The 21,727-nt window shown below is 40.0% G+C and overlaps 1 protein-coding gene across 1 annotated transcript in view; it reads right to left on the reverse strand.

The window, feature by feature from the left end:
- TTLL11 (tubulin tyrosine ligase like 11) overlaps positions 1-21,727 on the reverse strand; it is a 36,203-nt gene that overhangs the window by 1,896 nt on the left and 12,580 nt on the right. Inside the window, 5 exon segments of the mRNA XM_017810374.1 lie at positions 633-748; positions 2,723-2,980; positions 18,932-19,050; positions 19,587-19,682; positions 20,283-20,858. Of these exon segments, the coding sequence (XP_017665863.1) occupies positions 633-748; positions 2,723-2,980; positions 18,932-19,050; positions 19,587-19,682; positions 20,283-20,858 (1,165 nt within the window).

Consider the following 21,727-nt stretch of genomic DNA (forward strand, 5'->3'; position numbering starts at 1 on the left):
TGAGTTATCTGAAAGCAGCAGCTGCCAGCTCAGTAAATTTTTTTATCAGTCATGGTGAGCTGCAGGCAGGGAAACCACCTCTGGTAGCACACACACTTTCTCCCCCAGAAGTGACACTCATGTGAAGCATATCATGAAAAAAGTTAGAAGCTGCTGTTTTAGAACAACAGAATTGTGACTGTCATGGTTAGAGCTGGGAGTGGGCCAAACACAAAGCCAACAGGAACAGGTGGGTACTTTGTCTTTTAACACCTAAAAAACATCTGGTTCACTGAGATTGTCAATAAATCTCCTAATTTCTGAAAGCCTGAAGATTCAGTTCCATGCCTACTACTTTTGCTAGTGAAATTTTATCAGCTAACCACAGAAAAGACAGACCCACCCTGAACTGCTAAATGCAAATACTTGTATTTTACACACCTGGGAAACTGAGGTGACCCCAACCTACCTAAAGTAGTACTGCTCTGAAGGGTAACTGCCACAGAACTAACCATAAAAATTGGCTGTACACGTTCATGCCTCAGGTGCACATGCCTTGTTCCCATTTTATTGAATGTCTGAAGTGTGCTTAAGCTACCAAAATTGGAAAAAATAACCCCAAAATCCAGCATCCATAGTTTTGGAATACAAACCTGTGTTACCTGATTCTTTGTGGTCAATTCCCATGCTGTTCCACCTCCTTGTGATATCAATGTATAGGATATCTACAGCAGCCATTGAAAAATTGCTGTTACTCAGTTTGCAGTTTCTGTTAAAAACAGACAAAATAAAGAAGAGATCCTGATTACATCCAAACTCACAAGTAAGGAAAAATTCTGCAAGGGCAACTGGGAGACCATGTTTGCAGACCCACTGTAACCTGCTCAGTCTAATAACACACACAGAGCAGATATCAAACAGACTAGCACTCATTAAGTGCTCGTATCTGAAAGACAACAGGCCCAAACTCGGAATATTTCAATTAAAAATATGACCTGACTGTTACACAGAGCTTTCTCCCAGGCTACTGCCAGTACTCTGAGGCTGTAACAGAATGGAATTAACTGGTCCATTGTGAACCCCCCCCAAATCTGCACGAGGCAGAGTTTGCACAGTGAAATACTCTTTTATTTGTCTGATTGATTCTGTCTGAAAAGGGGTGGAGGAAAACTTTCAGGCACAGCATTGCTTCTCCACGCCTGAACACAGAAGGGATTTACCCTGGTGGTACTGAACACTGCCTGGAGAGCAGCAGCAGCCTGGATGGGCTGCTGGGGCTGTGGAGATCTGACACTCCTGTGTGCGGGTCCGCAGTGCGGTGCTGATCAGAAGATGGGAACTGGATGTGTGTCCAGGATTTCCAGATGTCTGGCAGCCTGGCTGCCACTAGTGCACATGCCAAAGAGCTGGCCAAAACTTCTAGCCAGAAAAGAAAAACAAAACAAAAAAAAAACCCACCCCAAACCTGGATAACTGAAAAGGCTCTCGCCCTACAAACCTCAGCAGAGCTCCCTTAAAACAGAGAGCAAGGTCTGGCCTAGATAGTCCCAAAAAATCTCAGGCAGCACCCAAGCAAGGACTAGACTCACATTCAGTGTTTCCCTTTTAGTTATTTTTTTTAGAATTAAGAAAATATTGAAGGAGGATAGATTTTGATTAGCCAGAATTTGGGTGGACAGTCTGTGCAAGCATTTGCCCACACACTTGTGCCCACACAAAAAATCCTGCTTGTGGAGCATTTTATTCCTGAAAAGTGATACAGCTCACAGAAATGTGACCTTCCTTCTGAAATGAGCAGCAATGACAGCACTTCAGAAAAGGGCCATATAGCTGGTATAGATCCTCTGGGAGGAAATAAACAAAATATCTGCCAATAATAAAAGGTTGAATTTAACATGCATTAAGAAACTGCAAATCCTATTTCATTGAGATAAGAGAATTTATTTGAATATTCTTAAAAGGAAATGCTGGCATTTATTCTGTGTTCCTGACAAGTGCCAAAATAAGGCTGGATTAAACAAGAGAAAATACAGAACTGGATGCAATCCTGTGCTGGTCTGTGGATAGAGCAGATGCCTTCAGTCATTTTCCATATATCGTAATTTGTATAAACCAAATTGTTTATATTCATTCCTGAATGCTAAATGCATCTGCATAGAAACAGGATCAGTGTTTTAAGAGTACATCTGCTGCTGCTGCTCATTTCTTTTGTCATAGTCAATCAAAGACAGAAAATGAGATATTTGGACCATGACTCGAACAGATATACCCATAAAAAACAACGAAAAAACCGTCCTAAGTAAAAAGAACGTGAAAGAAATAAATTGAGTTCCTTGTCATTGCATGGTGCAATTTCACAATGCAAATCCTTCGTGCACAGTGCATCAGGAACTGGCATTTGGGAATCCTTCCCGCGGGCTGGGGCGCACGGCTGTGCCCCCACAGCCGCCACAATCACATCAAGTGACCCAATTTCAGTTGTCACTGTCTCACAATGGTATTTCTCCGATTTACTGGGAACGTGACATGTTGACGAAGGCTGCAAATTGTATCTGCCCAAGTATCACTGATCTGCTGTCAAATAAAGGCCCCACTCCCCACCAGACACGGATTCATAGGTCAGGTATTTCAGGGGCTCGGAATGACAAAAATGTATCTATTTTACAATAAAACAGGCAATGTTAGAAGGCATCACAAAACCTACAAGTGCACCACTATTAGGGCCAGCTTTCATCCAACCAACCTTATAAAGGTCCGGAATCCCGTCGGCCCCAGCTTGGTCGTGCCTTTGACCCCCAGGAAGCGGATGAAGAGCGCGGCCACCCTGTCCACGAGCCGCAGGTAACTGAACTGCTTGGCGTACTTGGGGAACACCTGCTTGAGGCACAGGGAGGGCAGTCCGGCCTCGGGGCTCCGGGGACCGTCCGGCTCCGGCCGCTCGGCCGGCACCGCATCCGGCAGCGACTCGCTCGATTCCGGCACGTGCTCCAAGCGCGGACACCTGCGGCACAGGATCACAGAGGGGCTTGGGTTGGGAGGGACCAAGGCTCATCCCATTCCACCCCACCTTCCACTGGAGCAGGCTGCTCGTGGGACTTGTGGGACTCGTGGGACTCGTGCCACCGAGTCACCGCTGCACGGGTGGGACCCTCACACTGCGGGTCACAAAGCACCCGCTCTGCTAACAATATTATAATGTTGTAGAACACTATTGCTACAGAATTTTAAACTAATGCCACTTCTTCTGTATCCACACTGATGTTGAATGTCTACAAATGTGATCGCTTTTGAGGCAAAAGTCTAAAAAATCTTTAAAAACAAATAGCAAATCTTGGGCAGTGCTTTGATAAAGTCCCTCTTTGCTGCAGATAGCAAAGTAGAAAAATGATGTTATTTTTGTCATTAGCTGAGTGAAGCTTAAAGTAACAAGTTATTAGTTTTGTTCCTGCTCATGTAAGATCGGATGGTGCTTTCACTGCCATCAAACACCTGCCAAAAGAGTGAGAGGATGTACAGCCAAGACACAACAAGCACACAGGCTTCTATTTTTAATCTTAAAAGGTCTGTTCGTGAATCTAAAAATTCAAATCTTCAGCCAGTTGAACCAGACCTTGACCAAATGTGAAACCTTGTCCTCAGCAGGAGAGAGGGTTGTGCTGTTTGGAACATAATCTCGTTTTAATGACACCTGGAAGCCCCGAACCCTTTCTCATTCTAAATTCAACAGCGTTTTGGATTGTACATTATTCATTCATCGTTAATGTATTTAGTTAAAAAATATAAAGCTTTACTTTAAAAGGCACAGAGCTGAGGAAATTTCATTTTTTATAGAAAACACTAAAGAGACTGTTAAAGGCATCAGCTTCAGAGGAATGAATTCTGCCCTCAGTGCTGCCTGGCCATGGAGTGAGGCTGGAGACTTCTCCATCCCCCCTACTCATTGAAACAGGACTTGTGGAACAACAGTTCCTCATCTGCAAACCTGTGCTTTCTTCACAAATCTGTACCTGAAACACCTCTTAAATTCATATTTCTTATTAGAAAGGTATCAGTAGCTTTTTTGTGTGCTACTGCAAGTCTCATTCCTTTCCACTTATACATTGGGAAAGTCTGTAAAAATATTTAAATCAGAACAAGAAAACTTAATTTAGTCTTCACTGCCAAATCTTGTATTTCCATTCAGTGAAAAAAAAAAAAAAAAAGAATATACTTCTTCATTTGCTTTTGCGGGTTACTGCTTTTATAAAGTTTAATGATTTGTTTTCATTCTTTAGCTTCCTCCCCCAAGATTTCCTTACGTTTCCTTTTCTAATGCACTAGAGCTTAATTAATATGACCATATAATGTGAATTCAAGTGAAAGGTGTATTTTGCACTTTTATTGAAACTCAGACTTTTCAAAGCAAACCTGCACAGGAGCTTGTCTACACCTGCATTATGAACTGACACACAGACTTGCCTGTTCTGCACACTCACCTTCACTGACTCACACCGATTATATTCAGGTACAATTCTCCACTGCTACCACAGGCACTACCTCAATGCAAGTTTATTCTCTGTATTATTCAATTGGTATGCCCCCACCTCGATGTGGTCTCAACACAACTAATGAAGACAAACTGCCTGGGTAGGTACAGCCAGGCACTGTGTCTATAAATACAGAATTTTCCTGTGATCTGCATGTCTTTGTAAGGAATCAGTGCACAGCCTTTTTTTTGCCCCAGCCCTTAGACAAATTACACTCCTTGCAATGCACCATTACGTTTTCCCCTGCATTTCACTGCCATCTGCCATCCCCACACCATACGGGTGAGGGCGATGACAGAACTCCCCAAGGGTCACGCAGTCAAAGACCAGCGTGAGCTCCTTCCTCAGAGCAGAGAAAGGAGGGGGAAAAAAGCACAGAGAAGGAAAGATTGTGTGAAGAGTGCAAGAGGAAGGAGCCACAAAGAGCAGAAATACGGCTCCAAGTCCAGCAACAGTGAAAATGTGAGGGGGATTTTCATCTCCATGTCTACCTTTAACTCATTATCAACTGGAAAATACAGAAGTACACATTTTTGTAATCTTATCTGTCATGGAATCACAGAATGGTTTGGGATGGAAGGAACCTTAAAGGCCATCCAGTCCCACCCCTTGCCACGGGCAGAGACACCTTCCACTAGCCCAGGTTGTGCCAGCCCCGTCCAACCTGGCCTTGGACACTTCCAGGGGTGGGGCAGCCACAGCTGCTCTGGGCAAACTGCCCCTGGAGAAGTCCTGCAATGGGGTTGTGGAGGAGGGACCAGAAACTCCCCATCTCCAGAGAGAGAATCCTGCCCGGGTTCCCTCCATTAGCTCCTCTCTCACGGAATTCCCAACAGGCAAGGGGAGGAGAAGGAAGCTGAGCCCCACACTTTAAAGCTGCTCGTTAGAATTAATTGTTTTGACTGACATAGCTGAGTCAGGCAAATGAATGAAAGGTCAAATATAAGGTAATGCTTCTGTTGCCACCCAGAAAAAAGCAAAGCTTAATTTACATACTAATGTCTGACCTCAATACATTAATTTCTCTAATTCTGCAGCTTATGACAGATCTTTCTTTAGAAATGATCAACTGTGGAGAAAATATTAACTGCAGCTTTAAAAAAAAAATTTAAATTTTAATAAAGCTTGTGGAAATGACATCTAAGACTACTTATCTTTTATACATGATTACTAATTTATTAATGTTTCCGCCATCTATGTTTTATCCTTTTCACTCTGACCAGCCTTAATCTTTATGCAAATACAAGTTGCTAAGGGACAAACAAATTTGCAACTACTAATTAAGGGCTTCAAAATTCACAGCATTTTGTATACTTGCACATAAAATTTCACTCTCAAATTCTCAGTCAACTGGGGTAAGAATCACAATATTAATATTTCTAAGAATGCTCACTTGCTATATTTTACATTTAGGGCATTGCTAGAAGTATAAATTAAGCAATTTCGGTATCAGCTTACAACTGCTTACCTAATAAAAGAAAATATTATGTTCTGGATTCTGAAGCTATAATTATTCCCTCAGCTGAGCCTCTATTCTCCAAGCAAGGGCTATGTTAACATAGTTAAAACCAAAGAATATTTTGCATGACAAATCTATCTATCCAGCCATTTATCACCACAGAATATGGACCTCCCAAAGAACAGATCTGTGTTAGTACCTGGAGCGTGTAGTTATGAAATGTTTGTGTTCTCATTCACAGAAATAAATCATTTAGAAAATCAAGGCAAAGCCTGAGCAGTGTCTCTGCATTATCAGCCATTCATGAATTTGCTTTTATGAACTAATCCCATTACTTTTATTAACACAGACTTCCAGCACTCCCAGGATGTCATAGCAAGAACAGTTTCATGGTTTGCCTGCACGTTGTGTGAGTAATCAGCTTTTGTTTTGTTCCGGCCACTGGTGAAGTGTCATTTGAAGAAACTGAATATTCATCCCCTCTTCGCCCTCTGGCAAAGTAAAAAAACATCAATAGCACAAGTATTTCCTCCTTTCAAAATAATAACACAGTTGTACAAAGATAAAAGTATTAAAACAATGTTAAACCCACGGAGTAAGAGATTTTTGACGTTATGTTAGAAAAATTATTGCTCTTACATAGAGTTATTCAACACTTGGAGAATGCTTTGAGGCAGGCAAAGCAAGCCCAGTGAAGAGTCCATATTTCAAAGAGCAGAATCCATCAGATTAAACATAAGGATTGATAATCACCATGTTGTTGGCAGACAACGAACTTCTGATCATACCAAATACATTTTGAAAACACAGCAGCTGTTCTGTCTCTGGGAAGCACAAAGTGCTGAAAGCAGAATTTCAATCTCTCTCTGAGAGAAAAGGACCCATATCTCACTTAGAGAAATAAATTGGGTACATCTCTTCCCTTAGATTTTAATGTTATTGTGAGCACGAGCAGTTGAATTTCCCTTGCAGCTTCCAGGTCTGGAATGGTGTTCACTGCGGAAGGGAGAGTTGGCAAAGGCATTTTAGGTGAATCCATGGATCAATTAAAAATGTATTCCACAGCTTTGGCATTTGCTTAACAAGACCAGAACAATTCATCAGACTCTTGGAAAAGTTAAACCCCTGCAGCCTGTCAGAGCCATCACAGCAGCTCTCACCCGCAGCGTCCGCCCCTTCCAGGCTTCCCATTCCTGTCCCAGGAGTGTTAGTTCCTTGCCACAGCCATCAGTTCCCTTTTGGAGAGGGATGGTTCGCTGCCTCTTCAGATTGATGGATTTATTATAAAAATGAACACTTCTCATTAAAGATTAAATGGCTTTTGGCAGAAAACAGACGACTGGAAGTTTGCAGCCTTCGCACGGTGTTAACGAGCCTTTCCAAGATGCAGGAACTTGGCGTGGATCCTGATCTGCTCCACACCGAGGACACAAAGCCATGGATGAGAACACTACTGACGATTTCATTTCGTATGCAGAGAAGACTGGAGCTCTGGTTTGAGAGATTTCTGTAGCCTTCCCTAACACGTAGTTTAAATCATTAAAGAAGAAATGCATCTGAGGAATCTCAGGTGCTGAAAAAAAACCCAGCTATTTCCTAATTATTAATTGAGTTTACTTTACTTCCAACATTAAGAATAATGGTGATATCAGTCTGTATTAGCTACATATTTATTACTTTTAATGTAACAGAAGCAGTGAATGCTTATGCTATTACCTGTCAGCTGTGAGTGCTGCAGAAAATATGGCATTACTGTAATGAAATAATGGATAAGCAATGCATATCCTGCACCCAAAGACTTCATTCCACTGTAGCAAAAAATTATAATAGAACAAAGATCATTAAATATAGTCCCTGATACTTTATTTTTTGTGGAGGGAGCTGTTATTATTCCTAGTAGATTTATTTGTGTTCACTATTTGCTTTCAAGGTACTTATGTGCCTCATTATTTCTCCAGAGTTTCTTTTGTTACTTTAGAAAAATGTTCCTGTAAAATAATAATACAGGATAGTGCAAAGGCAAACCCATTTTAAAGCCTGGGAATACACTGAAATTAGACCACCAAGTGTCTTCCCAGAGAACAGAAAAAGAACTAAAACCCCAGGATATTTCTTCCCATGTGGAAATTATTCTTAGAAAGCACTTGTGCTTATGCTGGGACAGAAAAGGAGCTTTATCCTGTCATCCAACAGAGCAGAAAGCAGCAGTGCAATTGCATTTTATCAGCCTTAATCCTCCTATTAAAGCAGGTGAACTCTCATACACAAAATAACACTCCTGATGATTACACTGCTATTAAGTCATGTGGCTTTATGCTTTCATTTTGTGGCAACTGGGTGCTAGGCAGTTTTATTGCTTTCTCAGTTTTTCAGAGACTAGAGACCAATTATTACTTAAAAATAAGCCAATCATCTCTCTTGCTAAAAGATGACTAGCAGCAGAAGTTAAATTATAGAGAACATCACTGCCCCCAGTACATTAATTTCTGTCACTCTGTCACTGTAAAAATTTACAGCAGATATAATCTCTTTGAAGGGGGATCAAGTCATAGAAAGTACAAGCCTAGTTTTAAATAGAATTTTAATTTTAATGAAAGCTTCAGGGAATGATGTTTATGCTGCTTATCTTTCATACCTGGTGATTAAGTTAATTTATACTTAATGGAAGAGGATATTTCTAATCCCCAGACAGGCTCAACATCTGTCTGTGACTATGTTTTTGGAAGCCTTAAGCTGCTTGTGATTGATGTAATAAAACCAGGATCCTGCAGAACTGACACCTGAAGGATATCTGTAAGAGGGAAAATGTTATTTTTCTGCTCAATGCCTCTGCATAAGCCGAGCCAAAATCCCAAGCACTTAATTCTGCTGTCCCTTAAAAACCTGCTTTGCACTCCCTCACTATTATTTGAGTATAAACAGGGGAATAAGCAAACAGCTCTCAAATGTGTTTATGACTGAATATTCATACTCATTTTGTGCAGTACCTGAGAGCACTAACTTTCTGATGGCCTGAAGCTAATGAGAATAATAAAGCTCCTGCAAAAATCAGTGAAATAAACCCCATTTTTTGTTAATTTTTCATTCCATGCCTATTTAAGACAAAATGTTAGCAAAAATAAATGCTTGCATTTACCCTATAATTACAACAGGGGAAGAAAAAGTATTGAAAAGCAGTAAACATCTTGCCAGGAAAAGATATAATTTTCAATTTTGTCCCAAGAAATCACAGTATTCATGTTGAAGAAAAAAAAAATTGGTATTTCCAGCTGTCATGTATATCCACGTTATTTTAAATTCTAATTCTGAGAAGGCATCTGCACATAAGAACTTTCCACTGGTATTCAGGGATATAATCCAGGCATGAGCATTCATTTATTCCATTTCCCTGTTATCTGTTAAACACTGGGAAGTGGCCCAGGAGCCCCACTCCAAGGAGGGATTTGGTTCTTTTATTAGTGAGGTGATGCACCTTAGTCTGCCCTTGGCTGATCGATTGGTTCTTACACCTTCCAGGCTGCAGGGAATCTGATTGTTTTAAATCAATTTGTTCAGGGGTTGTGCCACCCCTGAGAGAACACAAAGCACACCCTGAGACTCCAGAGTCACACAGGGAACTGGGAGATGGAACTGGAAACCAAGACAAAATATTCCAGGCTCCTCCCACAGATTTTATGCAAAACTACCACAGCTGGTCACAGTTTTAGTGACATATAACATAGGGATTGTAAAGATGGCAAGGAGGCAGGTAAGAAATAAGACATTTTTATATTATATACATGTAACCATGCTGTATATACAGATATAAATGCACACTATATACACTATATTTTCTCTTTACAGTATGTACTTGGACACTTATGCTATGAAAACTATCTGGTGGGAAGCAGTTTAGTATGGGAGAGATCACAGAAAATTAGAAGTTACTGGAGTTTACACTATACACCAACTGGAAAAATTAATTTAAAGGCAGAGTTGCTTCTGCACAGCACAAACACACTTGAGAAGGTAAAAGGGGAAAATGTCAAATTAAATAAACATATATCCTTCATTTTAGACAAGGCAATTAAGGTAATACCTGAAAATCAAATTTCATTCAAGAAGCATTTAACTGCAGGTTAATAATGGAAACTGTGCACATACAAAAGCCAGGGAAAAGCTCTGTAGTGAAGAGTGCAGCTGAATCACTACTCCTGCAGTAAAATACCACCCAAAAACTAGATTATGTTAACAAGCCAGGGGGTACATAGAGGTGAAGATGATTTTGCTGATAGAAGGAACTCAGCTCAAATGATTAACATATTAAAGTGTCAGGAAAAAACAGTCTGCACTCCAGCCTAACTATTAATCACCTCCCCTGTATGAACACGGAAATTCAGTGAACCCCTTTGGACAGGGAAGGCACAGGCAGATGTTGCCTCTGCCCCAGACTTTAGGAGAGAGAAAAGAAGTGGTTTTAACTTCAAACCACAGCAGCTTTCTTGTGTTGACAAATAAAGAAGAAATTATAGGGGGGGTGGAAGGAGATGATATTTAAGGTGCCTTCCAATCCAGACCATTCTATGATAAAATGTACTGCACTTTCAGAACTGGTGGGTGTTTGGTCACTGAGGGCAAAACAACCTGAGCCAAGTACTGGAAATTACCTGAAAATTAAGCTAATGTTCAACACAAACCCACTAACCCTTTTCAGGCTGAGGAGATGTCAGCCTTGAAGGCTATATACAAGAAGCCCTGAATGGTGGAAGTAACATCTAAGAACATCAAGGACTTCTCTACAATATTATTTTTGCAAGCAGAGGTTATAGGAAAAGGTGAATGGCCTTAACTACCACAGTAATTTCACCCTCCCAAAGGTGCAGATAGCTGACTCCACCAAACACTTCAATAAGCACCTAATTACTTGATGAGTAAGGTCAAAACTGCTATTGTTTTACATCCAATGCAACTTGAGCAAATCTCTGACCACATTTAATCTGCATTCTCAGTGGCTGCAGCTGAGGCTTCCCACCAGCAACGCCTGGATACAGCACACATCTGTATGCAACACAGCTCCCGGGCTGGCTTTGAACTACTGCTGACTTTATGGTTTAAAAAACAAAACAAAGCAGCACAAAAGCAGGTTCCTTTGTTAGAATTCAGCCAGAGCAGGTGCAGACACCAAAGGAGCTCCAGGATCCACGCTGGCAGTTCGGGAAGGAGGCAGTTCAGGGAAGTCAAAGGGCTCCTCCTGCCCCAATCAGTGCTGCTGGGACAGTGCTGAGGGACACAAACTACATCCAAATCTGCCTCAAGCCACATTCTGTTACCATCAAGACTCACTTACAATCTCTAATCAAATAACTGAATATAAGATATATTTAGACCCACTGCCTGACATTCACTTTGATGCCATGTGGAAGGACACTAAGCTGCCACCTCACTTTCCTGACCTTTTCCTTTTTGGGCAAACCTCAAAGATTTCAGCAACTCTTGTGGCTGCACGACAAAGACTAGAGGAAAGTGACATATTTTTTTCCTTTTCTCTGTATTTTATCACAAAGGTTTTCTTTTTATTTAAGAATCATTGTAATAGGAAAAAAAAGCAAAAAAGCTTCTTAATGATCAACTTAAAATGTAATATGGTGTGAATGTCTAAGAGATGTAACTGCTCCAGCATGTTTTGATACATTCAAATGCTTGGAAAGTTCAGATTTTATGGAGATATTTGTGACAGGTCACATTCCTCAGTTTATCTCCAGTGCTTCCCCTCTCTCTCACGAGAGATTTTAAAAGAGCAAAAAGAAAAGAGATGTCAATAAAGAAGTAATTAGATTAGCTGCATCTCAAAACATTGTGATTCAAGTCTAATTGGACAAACTAGTCTCCATTCCCAATTTGATAACACAAACCCAGAGCTGGGCTCACCCCTAAGCTGGGGGCACTGAGCACACCAATTACTGCTCAAGCACACGACAGGTTTGGGCCAATTAATTCCACACTGCTGAAAATGAAACCTTTTCAAATCCTGCAACCCATATCAATTCTTGTCCATTAAAATTTCTAAATGAACTGGGCCTGTCATCAGCTCACTTGCTCAGTACATTGTAAGCACTTCCAGCTGTCCCTCAATATGGGGTCATTGCAAGAGCTCCAGAATTCACTGAATTCACTCTTTATGTGCAAGTTAAAATACAGCCTGTCCATTCAAGATGTGAGTGCTTGGAATACAATATGTGAGCAAACACAGACCTGCCTGCAAAACTGAACTATGAATAACAGCACTTTTTGCAATGGTGAAGGCTAAAATAGGAATAAATCTAAATTAATCTGTTGTCAAGTTATTTAATGCTGTGTTTGTGAGCATTCCAGTGATATTCCATAAGTTCTCCAGTTTATTAGCGAAGCATTGTAAAAATGAGAAGATGAAAATAACACTATCAAAGACTGATATTGAGAAAAACCCTTTTTAAATACTGAATATTCAAACAGCACATCGTGCACCAAATTAGGATATTGTGGAGAAAAATACAATACTCCAAGCACTCTGTATGGGAGAAAACCTTAGTAACCATCAGGGATATTTCCTGAGGAGTGCAGAAATCAGATCTAGAGTGTTCCAGAGAAGAAAATGGAAGCTTTTCTGTAATATTTTTATGTAACAATACATAAACTGCCCTCCTAATACCATGAAGAATAACAACAGGCCATATCCTGAAGCCTATGAATTTAGAAGGACTGGCCATGTAGAAGGACTGGCAATGCATGGGAGAAACAAGGCTCATTCTCATTTCACAGCAGGAAAATGGGAGCAGAAGGAAAATGTTCTGTCTAAAGGTCACTGAGTAAACCACTGAATCAGGAACAGAAATTGCATCTTGTGTGTCCTAGTTCAGAGTTATTTTCACAAAATCAACTTTTCCTGCAATGGTTTGATAGGGAAAAACATTGAAGTGAATTACTGATTCCTGCTGTATCTATGCTAGGGATATGGTCCTAGCTATTTTTTAAGAAATATTATTATTACCCATTTTTAGTAATTTAAAACATTTCAGATTATATTTCAGATTAGAGTCACTTATTATCTTTTGTGTGTTACGACTGCTGCCACAGCAGATTCAAATTATTTACCTCTGTTCTGCACTCAGTATTGTATTTTCTGTTGTTCTACTACAACACTCTTGTGGCACTTTCCTCTAAGTGGCTCTTAAAACCTATGTAGAACTATTCTGTCAGGCAAGCACTACCAGATCCCTTCTTCCCTTCATGGAGGGACATGGGAGTTTGAGAATTTCCAGTTGGGCCTGTCTTAATCAATAGGAGAAAGCAGATAAATAACTGGAAAAGCAAGAACAGAGAGCAAGGATCAAGACACCACAACATCTGCTTCAGAAAACTGAACTGAATTGAGGCCAGGATGAGAAATAGCAGTAGAAATAAATACTCTCCAAGTACAGAAAAACAAAGTTAACATCCCAGTAATGTGAACTGAAGGAACATTGACAAACATCACATTTAAAAGTCTCCCTCACATGTCTAACCCATCAAAAGCCGCCCGGGCTAATGGAACAGACAAGAATTGATAGTGGAGCTGGCAGGTCGCCTGATGAAGGAATAAAGCAGAAAGCCCTCTAGGAAAGAGAAAGGGGCTAATTCAATGTGCTTGCAAAGGGCTTTGCCAGAAAGAGCCTCAATATGAATGCTGGGTCATTTTGACTGATGGAGAAAAAAATTGTGTCAGCCTCCAAAATGAAGCAGAGGAGAAAGATCAATCTCCAGAAAGCCACACATATGAGTTTATTCACTCTCGGGCAGAAATAAGGCTTGGAATGAAGAGGTGGTGCTCGAGAGGCATTTGAATAGCTGCAAACCCCAGCAGATTTCCAAGGGATAGCAAAGGGATACAGGAATCAACCTCAAGCTCCAGCAAAAGTCAATTAGCAAATGGAAACCAAACCAGTGATGCTGCCACAGCCGGGTTTGTTACGTGCTTCTTTTGATAAGCACTAAACTCGCTCCATATAATGCAGAGGGCACCGACAGCCCTGAGTAATGAATCCCTGAGGAACAGAATCCAGTTGCTCACAGCAGTGGAAACTGAGATATGTTACAGCAAGCCTGAAGAACAGTCATTATTTTCCGATCAGCGATAGCTGCAGCACCAGCACCCTCCCATCCAGCCTCTCCATAGGCCTGTGCACTGAGTTCCTGACCCTCTTAAACCACCCCTGTCACATAATCATAACCTCAGAATAGGGATAGTGAGATAAACACAGTAATAAATGGCAAGAATGACTTTATCATCAAAAAAATCTAGGATAATCATGCTCTTGAGACAGCTCTGCACAGTGTATTTTCATATTTCCATTAAACATGACACAAACATCAGGGGAGGTTATGAAACTGAAGAAAAATATCTGGAAAATAAATGGGATACAGCTGAACAGGTGATTTCCTGACTTTTTTTTTTTTTCCTTAAGGAAGTACAAAACTGATCCTCGACATCAAGAAATTAAGAACAGCTCTAGGATTTGGAAAATGTCTTTGGAACATACAAAAGAGATCCTTTACTGCAAGGCCTTTTTAAGTAAAGACCTCTTGCAGTTTAGTGACAAGGTCAGAGCCATCGGTCACGAGCACAGCAGGTGACATCTCCTATAGACGCTGCCACTGTAAAATAAGTCACATTTAAGTCAGAATGTCTGTTCAGTAGAATGCCCAGAAATTAATTCATGTTTTCATTAAATACAGATGACATTCTCCCCCCAGAAACTATTAATTTTGTCCTCTATCAGAGAAAGAAATCATTTAAAGTGAGAAAGTCGTGTAATCCACACAGTGGAAAAAATGAACCATCTTTTTTGGGCAAGAGGAAGACCTTTTGAGCAGTAAGTTCTCTACAAAACCTTGACTGAATTTCTCCCTGACTACATAACAGTAAAAGAATAAAATAAAAAGCCAGTCTGACAGACATTAATATTTAGAGGGTGCTCTCAGAACAGAGTGACATTAGCCAGTGTTTGTATGCTGATCTTGCAAAAATCTGAGAGCGAACACATTGGGGTTCTTCCTGCTCAGGAAATTAGTTAATCATATTTGACATTTGCTAGAGCCACAGAGTCCAGAGAGGAGAATTGTACCTGACATATTTTAAAAAGCAATAAAAAAAAAAAATCAGAACATCACAAATAAACTTCAAGGCTGATTTCAAACAGAAAAGGCACTGCAGTGGCACGGGCAGAGAGTAACACCCAAGGAAAGATAAACTAGCAGTGAGACAGCAAGGGCATCATAGGTAATAAACCAAAAGCACTCAGTTTGGAGGGCACAATGAATTGATTGTTTTTGTAACAGCCATAGATTAGATTACATTCCATTTCCAAAGTGTTTCAATTCTTTCTTCTGTCAATGACTATTTCAGAGCTGAATAAAAGTCATTATATTACTTAGGGGGCTGCACCTTCATCCTCTCCAGCAAGGAAAAAGCAGATTTTATTCCATGAGCAACTCATATTTCTAATGGCATGCGTGCCACAAGGCTGTGATTTCTTCATCAAAAGAATAAAATGCTTATTTTCTGTCTTGAAATATGTAAGAAACTAGGAATGTAAATGCAAGAGATCACACTAGGACACAGAGTAAACAACAGCACCCAAAATACAAAGAAGGCCTTATTATTGCTGGATTAATTACCATTAATAAACTAGGGCATAAATATTTTTGACAGGACAGGAAAGCGGGTCATTAGCGTTGATGAGATGATATAAATGATCTTCCCAAAACATTCAGAGCAGTCCTGCTCCAAGTGATCCTCCCAGTTTGCTATTATCCCACCAGTCAAACATCTGACATCCAGTGGAGAACACTCAGCACTCACAACCCAGACTGAGACTCCTTTTGGCTCCTCAAATCTAATGCAATTTGAAGAACAACGAATCGCTAATAATTAAACAAACACTGAAATTAAAACCTTTTACCACCATAAAGATTCCAAATTAGGCACAGAAAACCAGAAGTTTGTGAAGCCTTTTGAAATGGATTTTCTGTTGGAGGCACAACATACACAATGATTTGCATCAGTGATTATCCTAATTAAACTGCTGTTTACATAAGTAACGTTGATTTACTTTCCATGTTGTTTGGTGTCATTAGACCAGTCATTTAATGGTGCAAATTTCCTGTAGGTGAAGCCTTCTCCCACCTTCAGCAGGCTGTGAACAGCACCTCTGCTGCAAGGAGTGAACCAGAGCAAGTTTAATACTCTACAAGCTTTAGACAAGTTTCAATCACACAAATAACTGTGTTTGTTCCAGCATGTCACTGGCCTGGATGATTGCCATGATCTGCTCCAGCCTGAAAATCCACGAGAACAGCACTGCCACACAAACAAAGGCAAAGAGTTAGTACCTTATTATTTCATTAAATGTTTTACTTCCTTAATGATGAGTGAAACTTGAGTTCCACATTAAGGAGGCCTAAGGAAAACAGTACCAGTCTAGGAACCCATGCTAGGGCAGAAAGAAGGTCTACATTTGGACTCCTGCAAAATTCCAAATGAAAAAGAATATTGTGAAGAAGAGCAAAAATGTAAAACAAACCATAGAATATGTAGTTGATCAGCTGCCTAAGTTTCAGAAAGGCTTTCAAAGAGCCAGGCACCACTCACCCTCTGGGTCACAGCATGGCTTGAGAACAGCGTCACTTTTTATTCTGTTTTAATTCCTTATGCTCTTCGCCTTACAGAACCACAGAAAACCTTCCCTAAACTCTACAACAGAAGATATTTCCTCTATTAAATTAAAAAAACCCTTCTCAGCATGAATTAAAAGTTCTGTTTAGAACTGCTGTAGGCACAAAATATGGCCCACACACCTCAGTACTTCAGTGGCCAGGACAAATTCTTAAAACTAAGAAAAGATCAGTTCTACTGTGGAACAGCCACCATGTATATTTAAGTACATTGATTGGAACTGCAGATTTTCAATCACTAATTATTGGCAGTGCCAAGATAATTATTAGTGATCAGTGCACGTAAAGACTGGAGTTGTGTCGGAAAAATTAATAGGTATGTATGGAATGATAAACTGATTTTAGTCAACTTAACTTTCAATATTATACATCACATGGAAAGAAGGAGGAAAAAACATATCAAAACTCCATGAAGATGAGGAAAAATTAAACTAAAAAAAAATTCTGAGCTATTAATCTTTCCTGATAATGAAGTACTTCAGGATGACTTCTAAAACTCACTTTCATTTAGATGCTTCATTTATTTTAATCTGGGAGATAATTAGAAGGAAATCAAATCCATCTCCACAGCAGAATATTTACCTGAGATGCAGCTCAGACTTTTCAGTATTTCCCCTGTGTGTTCAAACTCTGTGTTACACATATTGCTAAAACTTTACTGAGATTAATGTCCATTACTTAATTAGCATCAAAAGTCTACAATCTTTGAGTCTACAATCTTTGCTGATGTTAGAACAGGAATTCTTTCAGGGTTTTTTCTAACAATAGGCCAAATTTTACTGGAGAAGCTCCACACACCATCCCCAGTTCAACCTGGAAGCAGAGGGAGTAAATCTCAGCTGAAGGGTGGCCAGTTGTCACTCAAGTTCCTGCATATCCACACAAAAAAATTACCAGGGTATTGCCCTTTGCAGCAAGAAATAGGGTTGATTTATGGTGAAGACACAGAAATATTCATCAACAAGATGCTCTGTTAACCAGATTATCCAGGAAAAAAAGCTGCGTCACTGCTGAATTCTTGCTGTGAAGAGCCAATGGTTTATCTCATCCCCAGCTAATCCTGTTATAAATTATTTAGCACTCCAAATGTATCAGAGAAGAATCCTCAGTTGAATGAGCCTTCCACACACACTGGCATCCTCCAGCAATTTATTTGTAATTATCATTTGCCTTTTTTTCCATATCTAATATGTAGTTAATGAATGCCTGACATAACTGCAGCAGAAAAAAAAGACACGACTAGTTACATAATTACAGGTTAAAAAATGATCTTTTTCAGCTCCATGCACTGAAGTAATCTTAAGGGTGGAGGTTAAGTACAGGCTATAAATTGCTTTGCAAAACGTTCTGTACACTGACCACAGCAACCTCTATGTGTGGCACTGCCTTTGAAGGAAGAGTTTGATCTTATAATAATATTACAATAATATTACAGAACTTGTAGGTAGTGTCAGTCATGTCCTGTTCGTGGAACTCAGTCTACAAAAGGATGGCAAATCTGCACTTGAAATCATTATAGAATGTGAATAACATATTTCAGGGTCACACTAAGTGCCGAGAGAAGAACAAAGCAGATATTCTAGTATGGAGGCAGGCCTGTGAGCAAGAATTTCTGGGGAAAAAATAATAAAAAAATCTCCCTTTCATGTCTTCAAGAAACTGTTTCAAATAAGGTGGTTTATCAAAAAAGAAGATATGATTTCTCTCAGCCTTATCCCACCACTGGCATTCCTGTGCAAGCTGCTTCAGGCAGCTCCTCTCATTTCTAGATCACAGATTTAACTATGTTTATTATCACAGATCAAGGAAGCAATTTCTAAATACAATATTAATACTTTTCAGCTCCAATGGGGCAATTCATTCAGAGTAATTTGTGACTTTCAAGCAAATTAATAAACAAACTTACAGCACGTGACTGTTTTGAATAAAAAAAAGAGGCCTCAAGTACAAATAAATAAATCTGACTTACTAAACTGTTTGCACCAGTTAAGGGTAAGATACTCCAGGGGAATTGATAAATCCTGATTTCCTATCAGCTTGTGGAACTTTTCAGTTCCTTCAGCTAAAGCCTCAGCTCCTCCCAAACTTCCACCATTCCTGCAGGAAAGCAGCACGTGGGCAGTGCCAAGGTGGGAACTCAGTGTCCTGGATAAACTAATACAACTGGGAAAAAATATTTCACTGTTATACTTACTGCAAGGTACAGATGCTAACCCCACAGAAAATCAAACACACTTACTGGGCATCTTTCCTCTTTTTTTTCTGGGGGTCCACCAGGCGCAGAGTGTCTCTGATGACAGCAACTTTCACTTCTTCATCAACAGGGCTTGGGACATTCTCAAACACTCCAGGAGAAAGCTTTACATCACAAAGGGATAACAATTATTCACTACAGAACCAAGGATTATTTGCTTACATTATTGCTCAAACTTCACGCCCATCATCTATATTTGAAATATGCAGTGATGGATTACAAAACACTTCTTCAAGGATACACAAACACTGTCAGGTTTCCAGGATGATGTTACAGCAAATTGGGGCAAATTTCTCTAGAAAATTGAAATATTAAAAAAAAATTGTTGCCAATGTTACTGTTTATATCATGTATACAAACATGAAAAAGACTATTACCAATCCCCTAAACACAATTAGCAACTGCAGGGGATGATGAATAAATGCATTTATGACAAAGATGATGGAGAGCTTTCACTATTCCAATAAGTCATATTTGCAGTGTATAAGATTAGCAATGATTTCAAAGCAGAAAATTACAGAGAACCTTGGAGGTTTCATATTAGCAGACAGCTTTCATCTTTCAAACATGGAAAAAAAGCCCAGAAAACCCAACCTAAGCAGTTTCATTCCAATATCACCATCACATTGAGAAGTCTTACCTCTTGCTCATGTTCTATTCTCATGCTGGGGTTTGCATTTACTTCTAGTAACATGGGCTTCAAGTTTTTCATCAGGAGAATGTCAAACCCTAAAATCTGTGCATAACAAGCAATATGTTACTTCAGTTCTATTCCCAGTGTTCTCCTAGAGAATGCAATGGTCGTCCATATGGCAACACTGAGGAAGAAACACTTGAGGGGCAGGAGATAAACAACTAAGAAACTCTATATACTGCTGAATAATTACAGAAGCCATTTGTCTTGGATACTAATGGCTCCTTTCACACCACCCCCATCCCTAAATACTGCATCTGCCAACACGGAATCTTGGCTCCCGTGACAAGTGGATCTTCAAATTGCCATGATTACAGATGCTTTAGGAAGCTGCAAATCTTCAATTCTAACATGCAGAAGATGGAAATTGGAATGAATAATGTTAGTGGCAAATTACACCCACTGAAAATCCTCCATATATGTTTAGGGCTGATGGTAACACAGGTCAGGAGACTGACGTTTGACTTGGGTGAGGAGAACGTAAGCTCTGATCTCCCACAATGCTGCCCAGTGTGTGCACACAGACACCCAACCAGTGATCAGCAACATCACTAAAGAAACATTTTGGAAAAGGCATTAAACATCCACAAAATTAATCCATGCACAGAAATGACTGCATTTCTGGCAGAAATTCCAACCTACCTGGAAGCAAGTTGGCCCAGGCTTTCCTGACGGGATGTCAGACTGATAGTAAACTTTCAGTTCTGGAGTCAGTGCAATAATAGTTTTAATCACCAGTGAAATTATATCTGACCAGAGCTTTTTGACATCAGCTCCTCTGGAAGACAGTCTGCACAGAATGCTTGAAAAAGTCCTCTTGCTGCCAGTGTTTACACTGTCAGAATGGATGAAATTCTCACTATGGATATTTAGTGAATAGTTGGTTAAGTGCATAAAAACCTGGTGCAAATTTTTTAAAGTGGGTTCTTGATAGGGCTCCGTACAAAACCTAGAAAGTCCATCTTTGGCTATATAAATCTCCAAGGGTTCTAAGGATTTCAGCAAGACATAAAGACGAATATCAAATTTCAGTTTGTCCACGAGCAGTGGTTTGCAAATATATTCCTGGACCACGGCTGGCCGGCTCTGGATGCTTCCCGTCAGCCTGATGTCACTCGGGTCCTTAATGAGGTAGATTCCATCCCCCTGGCAGCCTCCATCAGGCTTCACAATAAAAGTGGGCTTCCAGGACGGATCACTGTCCTTCATCACCCGGACCTGGAAGGAAAAGTATTGCACTGAAAGGCACTGATCGAGGGGGGAAGAAGGGCTGACACTGTGAAAGCCAGTAAACAAAAATAAATAGAAACAGCATGATCACACCCCAGAGTAGTAAACACCATGCAAAAAGGGCAGAGATAAACTGTGCTGAGAAGCACAAGGAGAAACAAAAAAGCATGAGTTGGGAATTACTAGTACAGATAAAAAGTCATTTTATTTAACAAGCCATTGTATAGATGATTTCAAGAACTTCTTTTTAATGTTCTGCACCAATTTGCAGAAGGAAATGTGGTGTATCTCGGGAGATCCACCTTAGTAGTATATGAAACTGCAAAGTTAAACTTTTGTGCTACATTTTGAACAATAACTGACGAAGATAATCATCAACACAAGGAAAGATGCCTTTTTTATTCAGGTATGAATTCAAACAGTATCAGAAGAAGGAAAAATAAAGGAAAAATTTGGCACTGACAATATCTTTTTCCCCTACTGTGAATATTTTTCACAATCAGATGCCCAGTGTTAGTAAAACTGGGAATGTTGAGCCATGTACAGATATAACCAGGTCACTGACACATCTGCTGAGTATCAGATTTTTCTTGTTACATGCGTATTTCCCACTGCCTAAATAAACTTTAATTTATTACTTGTATAGCAAAAGTCAAAACTGCAGAGATGGAGATGCCTCAATTAGCAGAGGTGAAGTTGAGAAAGCAAGGGGAGCCCTAACAAAGAAAGCAGTTAAAGAAAACACAGGATGCAGGTTACGGGTTTATCAGCTACTCGTGGGATTCAGAAGAATAAAGCACTTAAAACCTCGTCCTTTCAAGAGGGAGGGATGTCACAGCACAGATCATTCTTTTCTT

The sequence above is a fragment of the Lepidothrix coronata genome, unplaced genomic scaffold, assembly GCF_001604755.1.
Source record: "Lepidothrix coronata isolate B3197 unplaced genomic scaffold, Lepidothrix_coronata-1.0 Scaffold28, whole genome shotgun sequence".
Taxonomy (NCBI): domain Eukaryota; kingdom Metazoa; phylum Chordata; class Aves; order Passeriformes; family Pipridae; genus Lepidothrix; species Lepidothrix coronata.